Below are 21,274 nucleotides of genomic sequence, written 5' to 3' on the forward strand. Positions count from 1 at the left end.
AGCTGATCCTTCACTGAGCCGCCGCTCTTTGGTGCATGAACTTCAAGTGGAGTGATGGATGAGGTCATGGCATCTGCCACGTGACAGAGCACAGTAACTAGGCCTCGGGTGCGTCTTCCTCTGTGCATCAGGTTACTGGAGGTTCAGCCTCAGTGTTGTTAGGAGAGAAACTGGATGAGCGAGTCAAGTGGCCAGACAGGGCTTAGAATATGGCCACAGATTAACATTGGCGGTGCGTGCCTGTAGTCTGAGCCCTTGGAGGTTGACACAGTGAAAACTTGCGTTCAGGAACAGCCTGGGCTACACAGAGAGACCTGTCCCAAAAAAGCAAAACTTTGGCTCTCAAGATGGCTCTGTGGTTAAGGCATCAGCAGCCAAGCTTAATGTCCCAGGTCTGAGTCTCAGGATCCAAACAGTGGAAGAGGAGAGCCAAATTCCCAAAGTCAAAGTTCTCCTTTGACTTCCAGATGTGTGCATGGCAAATTACGCAAGCCATATTACACATACAAAATAAAAATGATAATTTTCTTTGAGACATGGTCTCTACATAGTCCTGGCTATCCTGGAACTCACTATGTAGACGAGGGTAGACGAGGCTGCCCTCAAGCTCAGCATAGATCCACCTGCCTCTGCCTCTCAAGTGCTAGGATTAAAGGTGTCTGCCACCATTCCCGGCATGGTCGTAGATAAGATATTGGCCAGTGTGGCTTATCCTCCCTGTCGCTCTGTAGCTTCTGTGGTGTGAAGAGATGGATGCAGAAGGCTATCCACGGAGGCTTCTCTTCACTGCAAGTACTTTTAATTCCTTCAGATTTAGGTCTGAAGCTATCTGTAGCGTGTCTGAACCCAGAAGACAAACTGAATGGAGACCTGGCATTGGGAGCTGTGGATAGTTCCTGGATAGGAGTCTCCACCTAAAAAAGTATCTTACCTTCTGATAGCCTGGTCACATAGTCAGGACTGGCTACATAGTTTATGGGACCAGTGCAAAGTGAAACTGCCAAGCCCCTCCTCATAAGGCAAGGAGAATGTTAGTGTAAGTGCTAGCGTGCAAAGCTTGCATTTAAAAATAATCTAACTTAAAATATAATAGTATATTACATAGTATAATATATAAAATATAAATTATAAAAATAACATTTTGTGTTATTTTTAATAGGGTATCAAACAGTATCCTGATTCATTGTTAGTTTTTTTTTTTTCTAAGTATTTATATCCCTCTCTGTTACTGTGACTAACCTGGAAAGACTACACAGCAGTTAGGTTGTGGATCTCAGCCCCTTCTGGAGGAAGATGCTGTTGAGGGTACTGTAGCCTGCCTCCCTCTGCTGTTACTTCCTCCCTTCCCCCCATTCCTGCTCTTGTGTTCCGAGACTGACTGACCTGGAGCCTGAGTGTTGGGGCTATCGATACCCAGCCACTCTTGGCTGAGGATTGCTTCTTACGCTGATGACAGAATCTCACTGTTTCTGGCTTTGAGAAATGCACAATAATTAAAAACATCCTCCTGCCCTACATGGCAGTGTACACCTTTGATTCTGACTCTTGGGGGTTGAGACACATGGATTTCTATGACTTCAAGGTTAGCCTGTATATATGTAGCAAATTTTAGGCAAGCCAGGGCTACATGAGACAATCATATTAAAAAAGCAAAAAAAAATTAATTTTAAGATAAATCAAAAATCCTTCCTAAGAGAGTTATAGGTAGTTAGGACAGTTCTGCTCTGGCTTCAGGCTACCTTGTTGTGCCAGGTGGCAAGCTGTGGTATTAGGCACCTAGGTGGCGGTGTTACACATCCTGCAGCTGGTAATAGCTCTGCTATCTGCAAGGATAAAGGCACCTCGGGTATTTTATCTCTTGGAGAAAACCGCCCCAAGTCCCAAAGGAACCAGACATGGAGACATGCCCCTTGGAAGCCTTTTGATTAGTAAATTGAACAAAGTTTCCAGTGGGCTGTTCTTAGACTTAGCGTATTATCTGTTTCATAGTTTCAATCTGACTTCAGCAATAATTGTGCTAAATAGCCCTGATATTGGTTGTAGTTTGTCTATATCAACTAAAATGATGATGGTTTTTATTTTAAGTGATTATGATTTTAAGTTCTTTTTTTTTAAAAATATATTATGTATACAATATTCTTTCTGCGTGTATGTCTGCAGGCCAGAAGAGGGCACCAGACCTCATTACAGATGGTTGTGAGCCACCATGTGGTTGCTGGGAATTGAACTCAGGACCTTTGGAAGAGCAGGCAATGCTCTTAACCACTGAGCCATCTCTCCAGCCCCCTGATTTTAAGTTCTTATATATCAATATATTTAATTGTAACAAAACACAGCTTTGTTTCATTTGAGGTAGGATCTAACTCCAGCCCACAGTAGCCTTGAACTCATGGTCCTCCTGCCTTGCTTCCATGTGATAGGGTTAAAAGCGTGAACTACTATACCCCCTCTACTTGATTTCTCTATATGGAAAAGACCTAAGTGTGCAGCCGTGGTTCTTCTGTCTTGAAACATGTGGGCTGATCTGTGCTTCCATCTTTCCCGTGGAACCGCAGCCATCACAGTGCCTCCAATAGCATGAGCTGGGGCTGGTGGGGCAGGCGGGGTGGACATCTGGTCATCCAGCAAGCCAAGAATGGCAGACAGCTATCCTAGGTTGTAACACTAGCATCCTTACCGGAGAGCTATCTGTTCCCCAGGCAAGCACTGCTTCAGTTTCTCTATTTATAGAAGAGCTTGTGTAGCTTACCTGGTGACCTGGAGAGAGACTCTGGAGAGAAGTGTCTGGTTATATGATTGAATTCTGTGACACATGCCCAAACATCCCTTATTGTGGGATAATACCTAAAAGATAATTAAGGCTCTCTATGATTTATTCCAGTTTGGATATTGACCCAGGACTACAGACTGAAGCTGGGGAGCTTTAGATTTTAGTGAAGAGTTGTTGCCGGTAAGATCTAGTTTCTGCTCAGCGAGGAAGGAGTCACAGCAGTTCAGCAGGTGGCACTCTCTGCTGGGCTTACACCGATAGCCAAGTTGACTGTCGGCGTGGAGACAGTAGAGATGGAGATGAAGAGTAAATAGAGCCCGGTGTTGATCACAGTTTGGCTATTAAAGACCACCTTGGCTTCAGGAGGATTGGAATGATGATACAAGCGGTTTGCTTTTGAGAAAGAGTAGAGCAGTCAGCAAAGAGGCAAGTTTTGCATTATAGCTCAGAAGAATATTTTGTTGCTATTCCCTTTTTTTTTTTTTTTTGAAACAGGGTGTTGCTATCCCAACCTGTCCTTGAACTTGAGTTTAAATCTACCTCTTCAGTTTACCTCAGCCTCTTGGGATGGGACTTGTAGATGTGTCCATGCCCGGACAGAAATCAACTTGTGCGCAGAAACAAGCTTTTAATACAAGGACTTCACAACAAAGACTAGGAGCTTTTTAAAATACCCGATCTCTTCCCTTGTGAAAATGTGACATTCTGTGTGATTCTCAGAGCTTTTTCTGGTGATTGGGATCTGGAGATTTCTGAGTTGGTAGATATGGTATGACACTTGGTACATTCACACGACACCCACAGATCAGGCGCTGCCATGTCCCTCTTCCCACATCTGAGGGATGCTAAGGAATGCAGAAACATGTCCCTCAGAGCCTAGAGCAAGGAGCTTTTTCTTTTAAACAGATCTTCTAACCGTGCAGCTTGGGTGTGCAGATGTTAGTATGATCCAGATATAGTTTAAAGCGTACAGAATGTTATAGACTTGGAATAGAGCCCAAAAGATGGTAAAGTTGGCCACTAAGAGAGCATGTGTTGGGGGCTGTCGTGTTGCAGGCTAGCTGCACACATCTGCAGTAGCCTCCGACTCTCGCTGCAGTGCCTTTGGAGAACAGAGCAAACGCTCTCCTTTTCACTCTGTGTTAGTAGCTGTGTGGTCGCTTGCCCGGCTTTTCACAGCATTTAAATCAGAGTTGTGGTTCAACCAGAATTGTATTATCCCTAAGACAGATCGGATATGTATCAAGAATTTATTGGCTCTGTAGTTCTTTTATTACAGAAGCCGCCTCTCAGAAGGATCATAAGTTCTTTGAGAACTTGCCTGTACCCAAAGAGTGTTGAACCTTGCTGCTTAGTGGCTTTCCCAGAGTTCTCAGTCAGTCAGTCACTTGGCTTCATCAGGGCGTTTAAAGGAGTAGCTTCCTCTGGTGGCTTTAATAGCCTTGGGGAAGGCACTAGTAAGCCTTGAAGTGTGCATCTGTGTACACAGAATACTCCGCAGGACCACAGGACCGGTCTTCAGTGTCTCATCTATTCTTGCCTATCAACAAAAACCAAGGACCGATTTCATTTGTTTCTTTGTTTGATACAAACCAATGTGTGCCAGAGGGCTTGTATAGACATCAGAGGGCAGCTCTCAGGAGTCGGTCCCTGCCTTCTAGCTTGTTGAGGCAGGGTTTCTCTTGTTTCTCGTGTGTGTCGTGCAGTGGCTTTCATTTGAACTTCTCTTGATGGCAGGGTGATGATGTGTGGTAAGTGGTCCTTCAGTCTCCTTGACAAAGGAGAGAGAAGATGATGATCTGAGGCAGGTGAATGACCAGCTCAGTTCTCGGTGTCTGCCTTGCTTCCTGAGGTATCGTCACACGGCAAGACAGCTTACCTTCAGTGATTCACTGATCCATGGCCGCTTCAATTTCAAACTTAATTTTCCTCCAGGTCAGCGGATGAGATGTTTAGCTTGGCTGACGAAGCCTCTAGCTCCAATCCAGCCATGGTGAGAAGGAAGAAAATCGCTATCAGCATCATCTTTTCCCTGTGCGAGAGAGAAGCAGCACAGCAGAACTTCCAGGACTTCTTTTTCTCCCACTTCCCCCTGTTTGAATCTCACATGAACAGGCTGAAGAGTGCCATTGAGAAGGTTAGGGGATGGGGGATGTACGTGCTCAGGGGTACAGCGTGTACAAGGGGTGGGGTGCAGCTCAGCTCAGGGGTAGAGCACTTACACAGCGTGTGCAAGGCCCTGGGATCCATTCCAAGCAAAAACACTTCAATAAGAAAATGAAAGGTAATAAGATTGAAACCTACTGACAAACGGGAGATATTTGCAGCCAAAGACAGCACTTGTCTGTGTGTGTCAGATGGCCTGCATAAGGAAGTCAAAATGTGCCCTGGAATGATGGGTCTTGGGATTTTTAAGGTTGGAGATCCGACACTGGTTGCTGTAGGGAAGGAAATTACTGCTTTTTGATGAGGGGATGCACCATTGCTATGTGTTTTAATTTCTTATAACATCATCGTTCAGCCTGGTCTAGAGAGCTAGTTCCAGGACAGGCTCCAAAGCCACAGAGAAACCCTGTCTCGAAAAAACAAAAAAACAAAAAAACATCATCGTTCATTAATGAGCGCTAGCTGGTCAGTTATAAAGGAATTTCTTCTCCGAGAGTAATTTGCCTCACTCTCTCCCATGAAGGCCATGATCTCCTGTAGGAAGATCGCAGAATCAAGTCTCCGTGTCCAGTTTTATGTGAGCCGTCTGATGGAAGCTTTGGGAGAATTCAGGTAAGGTACGAGGTTTGAAACTCCAGCAGGAAATGATGAGCCTCAGTATTGCCAGCTGCTGTGAGCTGCTCGCTCTCTCTCTCTCTCTCTCTCTCTCTCTCTCTCTCTCTCTCTCTCTCAACTTGGGGGACTGGCGGTTTGTAGTCATTTTAATGTCTCCACCTGTGTGAGGACAGGTTGAGTAACACAGCCCCAAGTAATCTTCACTGTGCCTGGCGGTTCTTAATCGGATTAGTTTTCTTCTTTGTTGTGTTGTGTTGTTCTCGTTGTTTTAAACTCAGAGATGCACTGGCCTCTGCCTCCCGAGTTCTGGGATTAAGGCGTGCATCACCTCACCTAGATTAAGGGTATTATTTTCATTAGAACTAGAAAGTAATTTTTAAGGACAAGTCAGTTCCATGATCTATCGTATCATTAATGATGAAGGGGAAACCCCTCTACCCTTTTCACAGACGGAGAAGCTTGGGTTCAGGGGTGCGTCTTATCCCCTAGAGATCATGGATAGTGTGTACATTTGTGGAGACCTAGCTCTACCCTGCCAGGGTGGGTCTGGTGCACATGCCTTGCCTGAGGTCCGTGCCCTGGTCTGGATAGCGAATCTAACTGACCTCTGCCTCCGCTAATCACCTATGGGCACTGGTTTTCTGTAGTCCTTGCCCTCGGAGTGTGGGTGGCAAGGTACTCTGCTCCAGGTGTGGGAATTTCTCCCGCTGTGCTCATCCGAGTTTCTCAGAGCCAGTCTCTCAGTCCGGAATGGAATCTCACGGCAAAGCCGTTGGGAGTGAATGAGCCGAATAGCTGGGAGGTGAAAAAAAATTACATTTCCTAGAATGTTAGACCATTCTTTCATTGATGGGCTCAGTGCTGCTTGAAGCAGTGTAACCGCTTTTTCTGAGCACTGGCTGTGGAAACGGAACTGCTTAGGTTGTTTTGTTTTGAGAAGTACTGTGGAGATGATGGGTGAGCTGTCTCCTTGGGGCAGCTCTAGGTTTGCAGACGGCCTTGCCGGGGTCACACTCAGCGCTGGCTTGTGCTCGAGGGTCTGGATGCTGATCTGAACACTAGTCTTTCAGGGGTGAAAACCGGAAATCAAAAAGCTAAGGTTGTGTACGTAGAAGTCGTTTACTTATTTTGACCGTGAGCCCTCCAGAATCGGACAAAATAATGTACTAATATTTGGAGACTTTTTTGTTTGTTTCATTTTGTTTTTTGATTTTTGGGTTTTTTGTTGTTGTTGTGGGGTTTTTTTTTTTTTTTTTTTTTTGGTTTTTTGAAATAGCGCTATATAGTGAGACCCTATCTGTCCTGGAACTTACTCTGTAGGCCAGGCTGGCCTTGAACTCACAGGGATCCACCTGCCTCTGCCTCCCAAGTGCTGAGATTTAAAAGTGTGTGCCACCATGCCCAGCTGAGACGTGAATTTCGTAGGTAGATCCTAGACCTTGCTACTTACTACCCCTCTCAGGTATCCTCCCGTGTCTACCCCACCCCCGCACTCTTAAGTGGACACCCTTTGATTGTTATTGTTACGTACAGTTCGCGGTCACAGCTTCTTCACTCAGTAAATACTGTTTTTTTGAGGTGTGAGGTTTTTTTGTTCGTTTTCTGTTTTCTATTTTTGCCGAGGTAGATTCGTGTTCTGTCCTGATTGCTTTAGGCACATGGCTACATAGTCTACTCCAAGTATGGTTCTTCTGTCTGGCCAACCTGTGTTCTGTCCTGATTGCTTTAGGCACATGGCTACATAGTCTACTCCAAGTATGGTTCTTCTGTCTTGCCAACCTGTGTTCTGTCCTGATTGCTTTAGGCACATGGCTACATAGTCTACTCCAAGTATGGTTCTTCTGTCTTGCCAACCTGTGTTAATTTGTTTTTTAATTCCTTAAGGCGAACACATATCGAAATTACAGTGATCAGCTTTATTCTTTGATACTAAGATACTCAAAACAACTGTTCTTGTCCCTTCTCTCTTCCTGTAGAGGGACTATCTGGAACTTGTATTCTGTTCCGAGGATAGCCGAACCAGTGTGGCTCACCATGATGTCGAGTACCTTGGAAAAAACCCAGCTCTGCCAGCGCTTCCTCAAGGAATTTATACTTCTGATCGAGCAGGTCAACAAAAACCAGTAAGCGTAACTTGTGGGCAGATCCCAAGCCAGTGTGTGCTCTGCACAGGACGTGGCTGTGTTCTGTATTTGACTAATTTTGGTGTGCTTTTGTCCGTCTTTCCAAGGTTTTTTGCTGCCTTGCTGACTGCAGTGTTAACCTACCACTTGGCCTGGGTACCAACTGTCATGCCTGTTGATCACCCCCCAATTAAAGCCTTCTCGGAGAAGCGTACCTCTCAGTCGGTGAACATGCTGGCCAAAACACATCCGTACAATCCTCTCTGGGCCCAGCTGGGTTAGTACTAATCTGACTGCTCAGAGGATATATCTGATGAAATGGGGGGCTGGGCAAGGCGGGGTGCTGGAAATTATGGCTTGTACTGGCTTTCCAGCCCAGTCGTTCGAGGATTGTCTCTTGCAGGATTGAGACTGCTCCACATCCCTCTCCCTCACAGGTAGCTTTGTTTTGAGGCAGTATTGGTCAACTAAGTTCTCCACTTCGCAGAGGCTGTTCATCCTGTCTCGGTTTCCTTAGCTACTGACAGACTGGGCCAGATGATTCTCTGTGGCTGAGTTGTGATGGGGCAGAGGAGGGCTCCCTCACTTCTCATAGGTTGCTCAGCAAACTCTTGACGTCCATTCGTTAGATCCCAGTACAATTCCTCTCTGCCCAAAGTTATAACCGTCCAAATGTCTCCCAACATTGCCAAGCTTCCCTGGGGGGAGGGGCAACCAAAGGAACTCAAGTGAGAACCATTGCCTGTAGGATAGAGTGTCTGGGGAAACAGAAGACCAGGGGAAAGCTACACATAGGAACCTAGCGCTTCATAGGCGAGACTGGGGTTGCATGCCTGTACTCAGCGAGCGTCAAAGTGACTTTACATGACATTCTGCCCGTGTGCTGGAACTCAGCCTCTCGGATGCAGTAGTCTGCCGCCTGCTGGACAAGGCATGTCCATGACCAGATCATTTGAGAACACTGTAGCACGTGGAGAAGGGTGGGCAAGTGGATGATATGGGGCCCCGAAGCCTTGCACTTGGTTCCTTTCTGCAGGCAGGCACTTAGCTAGCCTTCCTGGGCCTCTTCCTTCTGTGTGTTAAGGATAGAACCTGGCTGGGGCCTCATGTGTAGATAAGCAAGCACACATCAGACGGGGTGGGGTCAGGACTTGTGTTTACTGTGAGATGCAATCGGTGTACAAACACCTTTGCTCTGTTGCTGTTACCTGAAAAGTCCATTGTGGGGCATTTACAGAGGGAGAAAGAGGGTGGATGACCTTTTCCAGGAAGGCTTAGCTGAGGGAATCTCCAAATGGTAATTGGTAGGAACAGCAGTGGGCTGGGGGAAGCACTCTAGTCCTAGCAAGCAGGGTGTTTCAGAAACTGTAACAAACACACAAACAATGTTGCTAGTGCTGTATACACATGCTAATTGATGAGATTCTCACCCTGCCTGTCACAGGTGTCCTTCTTTGATAGCATAAATTACTTTATTGTTCTTATGCCTATGAGACACAATAGGAGATACAAGTCTCATAGGGTAAGTAATATAGGTGTGCTTTTAATGAACTAACTAAAGAAGTCATGGAGAGTAAAACAAGTTACGTGACTTGTTACCCCAGGGTTTGGGAGACTGAGGTAGAAGATTATTGTGAGTTGTAGGCTAGTTTGGGCTGTTTAACCAAGGCGTTGTCGCAAAAAAAGAAATAAAAAACAAAGTGCAGTACTTAATATTGTGATGCTTGATACAAGGAACTGTTCAAAACTTCCCACCTCGCTCGGGGATGAGAAGCTCTTCTTAAGGTCTTATGCTGTCTTCCTCAATGGGAAGACAGCCTTTCCAAAGTGTATCGTTTCCCCGTGAAGGGGAATGGGCTGGATATTAAGGAAATAGTGTGTCCTGGTGTGGAGTCAATTTTCAAACAATGGTAATGAAGCCACGGGCATTTAATTAGATAAATATATTTAGACTTGGGCATGCTTCTGCTATGGGATCGAGCTCCTTGGAGCCACTGATTTCATGTGTTCAGTGTAACAAGGCAAAAATCCCTTCTTGTGGGCTTGTCCATTGCTTTTCTTTGGAGATACACACCACCGAAGGTCTTCAGTTCTCTCTTCTTGAGAAGACGCCCTCCAAGGTCCAGGTGTTGTTTGGAGCTGGTTGAGGAGGGAATGAATGAAGCCTTGCACCAGGAAGGCATCTGACAGCCTTGAGGGCATTTCCATGATTCGAGGATGTAGACAGTTCTTTCTGTGTGCCATGGTAGGCAGGAAAATGCAAGCTCTGGGGCCTACACAACAGTGCAGGTGTAATTTTAATCTAGTTTCCTCAGTAATAAAACCAGTTCTATCTTGAATGATTTTAGCTTCTTGCTGAGAGCTCATCAGGACAGCCCGCACCTCTCGTCTCTCCTGTGCCATTTCTTAGCCGCAGTCTCTCCGTGCTCCAAAGTGGTGAGCTGGTGCCTTTGTTCCCATGGGCACTATGCACGGGGTTTCCACATTAGAGATAATACCCACCAGTGGCCTGTGGGAGCCATTGGTGGGCAGAAAAGCATTTAAACAGGATAGCAGACATTCTGTAAAATGTGAGTTTTAGGATGTGGTGTCTCGATATAGAATTTACTGTAGGTGAGAAACCTGCCCTTGAGCTGAGTGAGCTTTCCCCTGCTGCCTTCCAGGTTTGGACAGTTCCACTGCAGCAGGCCTATCTACTCATACTTGGGTTCTCCTGCTCGGAGTTCATTGATCTTCCCGAATGCACAAACTTAAACTGCATGAATGACATGACATTTAGATTTTTGGGAACCCTTGTTTAAAATCTCTTTCTGCTCCAGTCTCTCTGCCCCTCTCCCAGAATCGCTACTGTGTGCATCTTGCTGTGCTTGATGAGGCCCCCAGACAGCAGAACTGTATGTCTCTTTCTTCATTTCTATTTCTCCTGGCAGAATGGGTAATCCTACCTGACCTGTTTTCAAACATGCCATCTCTTTTTCTTCACCCTGATGAGATCTGCTCTTCATGGGGTCTAAGGATTGAATGACTATTAGGCTTGACCCTTGACTGTCACAAGATATCAAGATACCTGTAAGACTTTCCATTTTATAGACAAGGAAACTAAGTCTTCGGGAGGGTTGAAGTGAAACTTATCTCTGTATTTTAGAGCATTATCTTTTGTTTGCAGCAATTAGTTATTTTCTGACCAAAAAAAGCAAAAGTAATAAGCGCTTGTAAATCTAGTCTAACAATAAGAAAGTGTACATCTTCTATTTTTCCTCCTCTCTGCAGAAGAGGTTGCTCACCTTGATTTTGATGCTGACTATCATCTAGTTTTACTGCTCATCATTTTTTATTCAGCAGAATGTGGGCATGCGTGTGTATATGTGCATGCGTGTATCCATATAGATGGTGCAGGTGCATGTAACCATGTCAGGTCAGGTGTTCTCTTCTGTTACTCCGCCTTGTTCCCTTGAGAAGGATTTTCTCACTGAATCTGGAGCTCTTTGTTGCCCAGCAGTTTGGGTACAGACATGTGTATCTATACCTGCCTTCTTATGTGGATGCTGGGAAATGAACCTAGGCCCTCAGACATGTAAGCACTCTTTCTGAGTACTCTAGCTCAGCACTTACTTCCTAACCTGTAGACAGAAGTTTCTGTTCCACCTGGTCCCCTGCGACTGTTCAGTCCCAAAGAAACACACAGAAGGCCTGCTTGTCTGTCTGTCTGTCTACCTATCTACCTGTTTATTTATTTATAGCTCAGACCTTATTGTTAACTAGCTCTTACAACTTGAATTAACCCATAATTCTTCTTCTATGTTTAGCCACGTGGCTTGGTATCTTTTCTCAGTAAGGCGCTCTCATCTTGATTCCTCTGCATCTGGCTGGTGACTGACGTTGTCTTTCCTCTTCCCAGAATTCTCCTACTCTGGTTGCCCCACCAGACTTCCTGCCTGGCTACTGGCCAGTCAGCATTTTATTAAACTAATATAAGTGAAAAAAAAATCTTTACAGTGTACAAAAACATTATCCCACAGCACCAACCCTTACTTGGCAATATGTCTTACCTCTTTATCCATTTCTTTCAAAAGACCCCCATTTTTTTCCATTTTTTTAATGGAGGATTTTGAACCCTTCCCCCAAGGACCGGGCTTTGTGCTTCTTTTCTAGTTTTTCTGCTGTGTACCGGCTACAGGAGTAACCCTTTGTGATCTGCGAGAAATCATAGACCATGCTTCTCCAACACTTAGAAAATTAATTTAAAACAGATTCAAACAATCTGGTAACATTTTTAGATCTGTGTATTTATGGAGAGATGGGGGAAATAATCGCGTGCTTGTTTCGTACTGTGTAGACCAGGCTGACCTGGAGCTCATGATCCTCGTGCCTCCGCCTCTCTAGTAACTGGGGTCATGGGCCCACGTGACCAGGACCAGCTTGGATGTAGTACTGAGGCCACAGAAACACCTCTGAGTCCTGAAGTGACTGTGATGTCCTGAAATGTGGGGACACAGGATCAGAAGGAGGGCACCGCATGAGCGCGTGGTCAGGGCAGTTCTCTCAGATCAAACCATAGCATCTCCCTGTTCTTCTGAGCTCTGTGAGCCTTCAGTCTTGTCTTTTTATAGAAAAGTTGTTTATTATTATTTCTGTCCTGCCCTTTAAATGTTCTTGGAAGCTGTGCACTGGGGAAAACACTCCCAAGGACAGACTTCCTTATGGTTCCCTAGAGAGAGCTTCCTGCCCATTCTCACAATGTTTCTCTCGGCCTCGGTCTACTAATTTTAGTTTGCTCTAGCCTGTGGCTTCCTGCCTCACCAGGAACGCATTCCCCAGCCGAGTCCCGATGTCCCCCAGTCTTCTTTGTAACTGTCACTGAGGAGCATCTCTATTTATGGGACACTGCTTCCAGTGTTAATGGCTTCCAGCCTTCTGGTTGATTTGATTGGTTGTGCAGATATAATCTGTGAGTACCTACCCACTCAGTAGATGTTGGCTGTCTACCTTATTAGTGAGCATAAAGCTATCAAGACCAATTTGTGTGGCTCAGGTATTCTTGGGTGTGTAGTCTACCCCTGAAATACAATGGACTTACCATGACATACTAAGAGAAAACGGTCCTCTGCCCACAGCTTCACAGCTTATGCCCAGCTCCCATCTCTGTGCTGGAATGTGGTCTGTCAAGTGTTGTGCATGTTGTCAGGACTGTTGTGAGTCCCTATGTGCAGCTGCCTGCCCCGCTGTGTCCAGAAGTCATGGTTGCCTTGGAGTCACCCACTACCTCTGGCTCTTAGATGCTCTGGTTCCCTCTTCTGCAAAAACCCTTAAGAAAGGGGGATGCAGTATGTGTGTTCTGTCTAAGGTTGAGCATTTTGCAGTCTCTTAGCCTCTGTACCGTGGCCAGTTGTAGGTCCCTATGCAAATATCCAGCTACTGTCAGTAGAAGCTTCTCAGATTAGGTCTGAGAGATGCACTCATCTATGGGTACACAGTAGATCACTAGAAATACTATTTCCATTAGGAGAACCATATTAGTAGACTCTCCCCAAGGCCCATGACTCGTCCAGCTTTATGGTCTTGGCTCAATAATTGTGCTGGATATGGGTTTTATTCTGTGGAGCAGGACTTAAATCCAAGCCAAAAGTGATTAGTTACTCCCATGAAGTTTTTGCCACTATTGCACCAGTGGGCATATTTTACCAAATCAGTCATTATTATAGCTCACAACTGGATATGATTGGTGATCACTTCCCCTCCCATAGCATACATAACAACTTTCAGCACTATGAAGGCTAGCCAGTAGGGTGTAGCCTCCAGGTGGGCACCTGCTTGACTTCTCTATGTGGTGTCTTCAGCAATAGGGTCTTACCGTGAGACTCTGGAGTGTAACTAAGAGCATTGGCAATAGCCTGTCATGTTGGGGTCTGTGGGATCTCATCAGCCAACAACTCCTAAAGAAATAACCTATCCCTGGCTCTGATTTTTATTTGATAGCTTGTAGTATCTAATAGGAACATTGTTGCCCTGTTAGAGGTAGCTACATTTTAAGGTGTGTTAAGTTTCTACAGTATTTGGCTTCCATTTGACTTCTTTGAAAGATCTTTAGTTATCTTTCCCATACTCCCTCCTATCCTGCCCTTCCCCTCCCCCATTTATTCCTTCCTGTTGCATTATTCCCTTTCTTAATCCTCATATCAGTGTGCTCTACAGTAGAATGTGCTGGCAGTGAGCTCTGTTGAAGGGCTCCTGTCTTCTTCCACTCTTTACAGTGAACCCCAAACTGGCTCACCAGCCCATTTTAACCCACTTACCAGAATATAGCGAAGGAAACAGGTTTTGTGTCCTCTAGGTTTTTCATATGGTATGAAATAAAGAAAATTTACAGATTATTGTTCACGAGTGGGCAATTTTTCTTAAAAATCAAACTGAGTCTACTTAGAGCAAATCCATGTACTAAGAGAATCCTACACACACTACCCCGTTAACTAATTTTAGCTGATTTACTTCATATCACTTTGAAGTAATTAAATTCTTGAATTTACATTTTACCCTAAGACTCACCATCCTCGGATTGTTTTTTATTTTTAATTATGTGTTTGTACTTGTTCCTCTGTGTGTGGGTGTGTGCATGTGAGTTCTGAGGAGATTGAAAGGTGGCCTGTCCGGAGTCACAGACAGTTGTGAGACACCTTGCCCAATGAGGATATGGGTGCTGGGGATTGAGCTTAGATCCTCAGCACAGCATATGCTCCTAACCTTTGAGCCCACTCTCTGGTCCTTCCCAGGACACACTCCCCACTGTATTCTCCTAAGAAATTCTTATAACTTGCAAGATATCTATGTAGTGGATCTGGTCATTTATGCAGAACAGTGGCTTCAGCCCTCCCTGGGCCAGCATGCAACCAGCTGCGCCCAGTGCATGGCTTGTGTGTCCAGCAGCACCGCTGCTGTGTTCTGCTGTGCTCTGCTAGGCTGCAAACTGTCCAGCCTTCCAGACCTGCTCTCCGTGTCAGGGCAGCTGGAACATGGTCATTCCTGGAAACTTCATTATCTGGTGCCTCAAGAAGTGACTGGAGGCTGAGAATCAAGTAACTAGTTTTGTTCTTGTAGAGGGCAGATATTCCCTATATGCTAACACCAGAGGACTTTGTCTTCTGTCCGTCTTTGCCCCGTAGGTGACCTTTATGGAGCGATAGGCTCTCCGGTGAGACTGACCCGCACAGTGGTGATTGGAAAGCAGAAGGATTTGGTCCAGCGCATCCTCTATGTTCTGACCTACTTTCTCCGCTGTTCGGAACTACAAGAGAATCAGCTGACCTGGAATGGTGGGACTCCTAGTGAGGATGACCAGGTTATAAATGGGAGCAAGATTGTAACTGCCTTGGAAAAGGGAGAGGTGGAAGAGTCTGAGTACGTGGTCGTCACGGTGAGAGACGAGCCTGCCCTTGTGCCGCCGGTCCTACCGCCGGTCGTGACCACGGAGGGGAGGAGCCTGGAACCTACAGGAGACGCCGAGACCCCAGAGGGCACGCATACTCATGAACTGGGTCACAGTCCTGAGAAAAACAAATGCAAGAGGCCAGAGCAGAGTTCTGAGGCCAGTAGCATGGGATTCCGAGAGGCAGAACCTGACAGTTCCTGGACACCTCAAGGTGTATTCTATGAGGACAGCCAGGATGATCAAGAGGCACCCCAAGATGTCTCTTCAAGATCTCCCAGCTGTGAGGTTCCCAGAGTAAGAATAAGGATGGATTGTAGAGCTGTCCATGAGGAGCTGCACGGGGAGATGCTACAGAAGGCAACTGATAGATCGTCAGCCTGGCCCTGCCCTGACAGACGTCCCCAGGAGGAGCCTTCTGTTGAAAAGGTCACTTTCCACATTGGAAGCTCCGTCTCTCCAGAGTCCGACTTTGAAAGCCGCACCAAAAAAATGGAGGAGCGGCTAAAGACCTGTGGCCCATTCCATGGGACTCGTGCCTCTGCCAGGCCTAACACGGACACCGGCCTGGCTCAAGACCAGCCGGGCTCTAGGTGTTCCTCCAAAGCTGACTTTCAAAGGGACATCGCCCTTCCTCAGGACCAGTTCTCAGGGGGAGAAGGTGTCCCTGAGGACAGACACCTCCAGGCCAACCTCGTGGCAGGTGCTGTGGGAGAGCTTGGCCAAGCTCAAGGCCCCCTCGAACCTTTTAGCTGTGCAGCAGCCAGTGGCCAGAAACCACTGGAACACACTGGAGATGTGCAATTCAAAGGCAGGGAAAGACCTTCATCACAGCCTGTAAACACATGTAGACAGCAGGGTGGCCTGCTGGGTGCTTCACATGTCCCCTGTGGGGATGCCAGTGGTAAGGCCCACTTCAGAATGCAAGGAGACATTCCCAGGAATGAAAGCTTGGATAGCGCTCTCGGAGACAGTGACGATGAGGCGTGCGCATTAGCTCCGCTAGACCTAGGTCACAGTTGTGACAGGACTGAAGGGTCCTTGGAAGTGGAGCTGCCTTTGCCAAGGTAACACTGCCCGGGGAACTAGAGTCTGTCCCCAGCCTGACTCTATGACCACGGTAGCTGTCAACGACTGCTTTACACGCCATACATGTTTTCTCTTAAATATTAGAGGGGTCGCCAGTTACTTTCCAGGGGGTCCCGGCCTGTGTGGTCTCCAAGGATGCTCACAGTCTCGGTGGAGCTGTGTTCTTGGACAGAGGACTGGTGACAGGTTGTCTTTGTAGCTCTTGACATTTGGGGGGCGTGAAGGGTCACAGCAGCCAGGGTAGCAGGGAGGGGAGAGCTCTACCTGGTATCACACCCGCCGTGAGGCTCCCCTGCCACTTCATACTCACATTCGCACTCCTTCAGCTTGGTCCTTTGGTCTGTGGTGACTGAAAGTTGCAAATAAAAGTTCCCTCTGTTCTTCCCCACTGTGGTGGACGCCTCCCTCCGCAGATGAGGTCAGATTCATGAAGCCTTGCTTTGGGCATCATGATCCCCAGCCTCCTCTTTCATGCTCCTGACACTGACATACTGAACATCAGGAGGGTGCTCAGTGTGAGGAATAAGATCAGATCCCTTGGTTTTTTAGACAAGGTCTCACTGTGTAGCCTAGGCTGGCCTTATGCTGAGAGCGTACACCTCCACATCTGGCTTAAGAATGAAGTTTTTAAGAGCCATGGAAAATATATATTTTTTTTCCAGGCTTCCATTTTAACTAAAATACTTCCTTTCCTCCAAAAATCCCCTCTTTGCTCACATTCATGATCTCCTCCTAGACTCTGATATGGGCTATAGGAGACTATGATATTTTCTCTATCATTGGAGGCTTTGTTTCCACCGTAATACAAAAGTGAGTGCTTCTAACTAAGTATTTAATCATTCTCATGTTGTCTCAGGTCTCAGAGCACCAGCAAACCAAGCATTAGAAATTTTGGCCGCTCACTTCTGGCGGGTTACTGCGCTACGTATATGCCGGATTTGGTGCTTCATGGAACCGGCAGCGATGAGAAGCTGAAGCAGTGCCTGGCAGCTGATCTGGTTCACACGGTGCATGTAAGTGACCCCGGAATAGAACCGCTGGATGGCCAGCAGCAGGGTTTTCAGTTACACTGAAAGCATCAGTGCAGAGGATTGCTTGTTGCTGTGGGATAATGCTCTTGTACCCTGTAAGAATTCATCACTCGTATTGTTTTGATAAAACGCTAATTGTCCAGTAGCCAGGCAGGAAGTATAGGCGAGGCAACCAGACTAGGAGAATTCTGGGAAGAGGAAAGACTCAGACACAGAGGAAGCCAGATGAGAATGCTGCACCGGGAAAAGGTACCAAGTCTTCGTGGCTAAACATAGACAAGAATTATGGGTTAATTTAAGTTGTAAGAGCTAGTTAATAATAAGCCTGAGCTAATAGGTGAAACAGTTTATAATGAATATAAGCCTCTGTATGTTTCTTTGGGACTGAACGACTACAGGACCAGGCAGGACAGGAACTTCCGTATACAGCTTGTAAGACACTGAGTAACACGACAGCCAGTGAGACGTAGTTAAGAGTCCTGGGACTGTGAGCATGACCAGGCTTGACACAGCAGAGGGAAATCAGGTAGTAGCAGAACTGCAGGGTCTTGGAGCAGGAAGAGGAACTGCCTTTCTGGGGACAGTAAGGAAGGTGGGGCATCCGACTGCTGGTTCTCTCCTCCAGCCTCTAGTTTCTTCTGCAAGAGGCCAGAGAGCAAGGGCACAGCAAAGGGCACAGCTGCGATATAGATCCTTTCCATTGTCCACAGAGGTCAGCCTCCTGGGCTAGAACAAAGAAGGGGTGAGTGGCCATGGGCTGTCCTGGCAAACAGATAAATGTCACAAATGGTGAGTGACGGTGGCATGCCTTCAGAAGGAAGACCAGAGAGACGCTCGTTTATTATTCAAACCTTGCCAGTTTCTAAAAAGCAGTTTTTTAACTGCTTTGCCATTGAGCTCACTTCGATAGCTGGGAGGAGACAGCTGCAGAGAGATTTACAGGTATGACTGGGAAATTGCCTGTAGCTCCTGGTGAGTGCTTTTCTGTTATCTGCAGCGTGACAGGAGCTGAACACTATTCCAGGAGTCTGGAAACTATGTCAGTCTGATGGACCTGTTTTTAATTGAGCTGCTAGTCAGCAGATGTGCAAGCATAGATGTTTTGCAGTTAGAAACATACGTTATCTTGGTCTTGGGGACCAAAAGGACCCTGTTGCCTTATACATCGCTACCTCCTGCTCGCATCCGCCTGTGCAGAGCCCTGGGGTGTTTGCTGTCTGTCGTGCTGTTGGTTTGATTCCTAAGGACTTGGGTTTCACTCCTTGCGCCTGTTCTCCACCAAGCCTGAGTTCTGCTTCTGCCAGAGGCACGAGGAGACTCTGGGAGCTGGTGGGGTTGTCCTCGGTGACATTGAGTGTATCAGCTGCTGCACACTTTGCCCAGATGGGCCCAGGTTCTCTTACCACCATGGAAAAGTAACCTCCTAGTTGATAATCACCTCCGACTTACCCGTGACACAACTCAGGAAATTTTGGCATTTTTATGGGCCATCAAGTTCTGACTTCTGAATAATAGATTTTTCATTATAACCGTCTGGCTCGGTAATTCCTACATTTGAGAAAATAATCATGTCTGCACTGTCATTCCTCTGAAAGCTTTTCCATGTTTCATTGTCTTCCTTTTAAAAATAGCAGTTTTGCACTCTTATCGGCTCGTGTTTCTTTAAATTATAAGGTCCTCTTGTAGTTGAATGTTATTAGGTATAATAACCTGGATCGTGTGATGTGGGCATATACCAAATGCAGCCGTGTGCATGGTGTTGATAGGAAACTGTGAAGGCTCATAAGAATACCTTCAAAATCTAATAACTTCATAATATGTCTAGTTAACATTAGTGGGCTTCCAATCTCACTTGACACGTTCATGAGTCTTTGCTTTTGTTTGTTTGTTAGTTACAGGGGCTCACCTTGGCTGGCCTGGAACTCACTCTGTAGATCAGGCTGTCCTAAACTCACAGAGATCCCCCTGCTTCTGCTTCCCATGTGTGCCACCATGCTGCTGCTGAGTTTGATTTTGAGGTGGACTTGCACGTAGGCTGCTGCTCAGACTCACACTCTGGTGTATGACAATGTTCTGTTTTTACTGTAGAAGGGATTTCACTTCCATCTACAGAGATCTGTGGGAAGCAGGGTATTTGTAAGAACCCTGGTGATTGTCCATCCGTAAGGGACAGTGACTGTCAGAGCTGAGGCGGTTGTAGCTGCGAGAGCGATGTGGGAGAGAAGGGGGAATCACTTGGCGCCTCTCGCTTTCACAACCTGTTTGGAGGAGTCTAAAGAGTTTCAGTTTCCTGCCAGGCTTTAAAATCTCATAATTCCTTTTAAAGAAAGACTCTGAATTGATGGAGGTTATCGATCTGTTTTCTAGGCGTATGCGTGGCTGAGAGGATAAAGTCTGGCCGCGTCAATGCACACTGTGTAGCCACAGTAGTTTTCTTTGGAGCGTGAGGGGATTTCTTTCTAGAATATTCAACATCAAGGGTGTCTTTTTTTCTCTCTTTGTTACCCTTGTATCGGGGAACAGAAAACCTACCACTAGTCCCTCTGAAAGAGGCTTTTTGCCATTCCTTTTCGTGGCTTTCTTCACTTTCATGCACTAAGATTCAGGTTCTCTCTGGCTGTTTCAAGTTGTGCCCCTTTTCAGTCTGTCATTGGAATCCGTGCCTCCTAATACTTGTTGCTCAGCTTTGCTTTTTCCTATCAACTATAACGACGTGCTCTTCTCTTCTTTGCTTTCCTTTCATTGTAAGTGGGCAGAGGACGCATACGTAGGCCGGCAATCCTCGCATCCTGTGACCCTCAAGCAGCCTTGTCTCTCTTCTGCATCCTGTCTGCCAGTGAGCACTGCCAGCTCGGCAGCGTTAGTGACTAAACCAGGGTCAGAGGTGGGCCTGAGAGACGTCAGCAGCACTGACTGGGGTCTGAGTCTCTTGGCGTTACTCATTGCGACCTTCAAGTGAGGCCAGCGGCACCATCCCACTGAGGGGGATGTTGGAGGACACGGGAACAGGGAAAGGACGGTTACAGTGGTTCCGAGTTTGCTTTCCAGGTTGGGGTGATAGCTCAGTAGGAATGTGAGCATGAGGAGTTGTGCAGTCTCCAGGACCCAGGCAGAAAAGCTGGGTGCAAGTGGCTGGACAGGAGGCAGGAAGATTGCTGAGGCTCACTCCTGGTCAAGCCCAGCCTCATTAATAAGGTCCTTTTGAGAGCACGTGTCTCAAAATACAAGATGGATGTACCCCTAAGTCTGACCTCCCGCCTGCCTGTGAGAAGTTGGGCCTCCGAAGAAGCAACCTAGGTTTGAATCATAGCTTGGTTCCTAAAGTCTTTGTGGCCTTTGGGGGAAATTTCCATTCTATAAAATAAACTGTGCCAATGTCATTTGAATTTGAAAGTTCTATAATCCACATCAAGTGTTGAGCACCGCGCCGGGCGCACTACTCAAGTACAGTGCCCAGGAAAAGTTAGCTATTAAAACAGGAAATGTGGGTTGGGCAGTGGTGGTGCACGCTTTTAGTCCCAGCACTCAGGAGGCAGAGGCAGGCGGATCTCTGTGAGTTCGAGACCAGCCTGGTCTACAGAGTGAGTTCGAGGACAGGCTCCAAAGCAACAGGAAAAACCCTGTCTCGAATAAACAACAACAGACAAACAGGAAATGAGAAAGTGCCTCAAGAGTAAAGCAGTAGAGGCATCGCTCACAGGTAGATACCCTTAAACTGCTATCAGAGGTTAGGGAGATGTGCAGGTGTCCCGCACACTCTTGTTCCTGAAAACACCTGCCAGACTTGACTGAGTGGCACCTGCACACAGATTCGCCCTCCGTCATGTCACAGGGAGCAGGGCTGGTATCTCTCGCTGTGTAAGGTCACCAGGACCAAAACTAACATCATATTTTAGCTTAAAAAAAAAACAAAACAAAATAGTGATCTAGGTTTCAGGCATTTTGCAGACCAGTCTATAAATAACAGTTGGCTATAGCAGGCTGCTCCATTTAATTTTAAGAGTAGCAACAGATTGACTCCAGAAATATCACGCAGGAGTCAGTAGCTCAGATAAGGAGC

The 21,274-nt window shown here is 46.6% G+C and overlaps 1 protein-coding gene across 3 annotated transcripts in view; it reads left to right on the forward strand.

The window, feature by feature from the left end:
• Fnip2 (folliculin interacting protein 2) overlaps nucleotides 1-21,274 on the forward strand; it is a 92,186-nt gene that overhangs the window by 59,396 nt on the left and 11,516 nt on the right. For all 3 annotated transcript variants that reach the window (XM_041658910.1, XM_041658912.1, XM_041658911.1), the window contains 6 exons: nucleotides 4,706-4,907; nucleotides 5,460-5,548; nucleotides 7,528-7,674; nucleotides 7,782-7,951; nucleotides 14,832-16,161; nucleotides 17,040-17,196. In XM_041658910.1, the coding sequence (XP_041514844.1) occupies nucleotides 4,706-4,907; nucleotides 5,460-5,548; nucleotides 7,528-7,674; nucleotides 7,782-7,951; nucleotides 14,832-16,161; nucleotides 17,040-17,196 (2,095 nt within the window). The remainder of the gene's footprint in view (nucleotides 1-4,705; nucleotides 4,908-5,459; nucleotides 5,549-7,527; nucleotides 7,675-7,781; nucleotides 7,952-14,831; nucleotides 16,162-17,039; nucleotides 17,197-21,274) is intronic.

This window comes from Microtus oregoni, unplaced genomic scaffold (genome assembly GCF_018167655.1).
Source record: "Microtus oregoni isolate MIOR12 unplaced genomic scaffold, Mior012 000010F_ref0000083, whole genome shotgun sequence".
NCBI lineage: Eukaryota > Metazoa > Chordata > Mammalia > Rodentia > Cricetidae > Microtus > Microtus oregoni.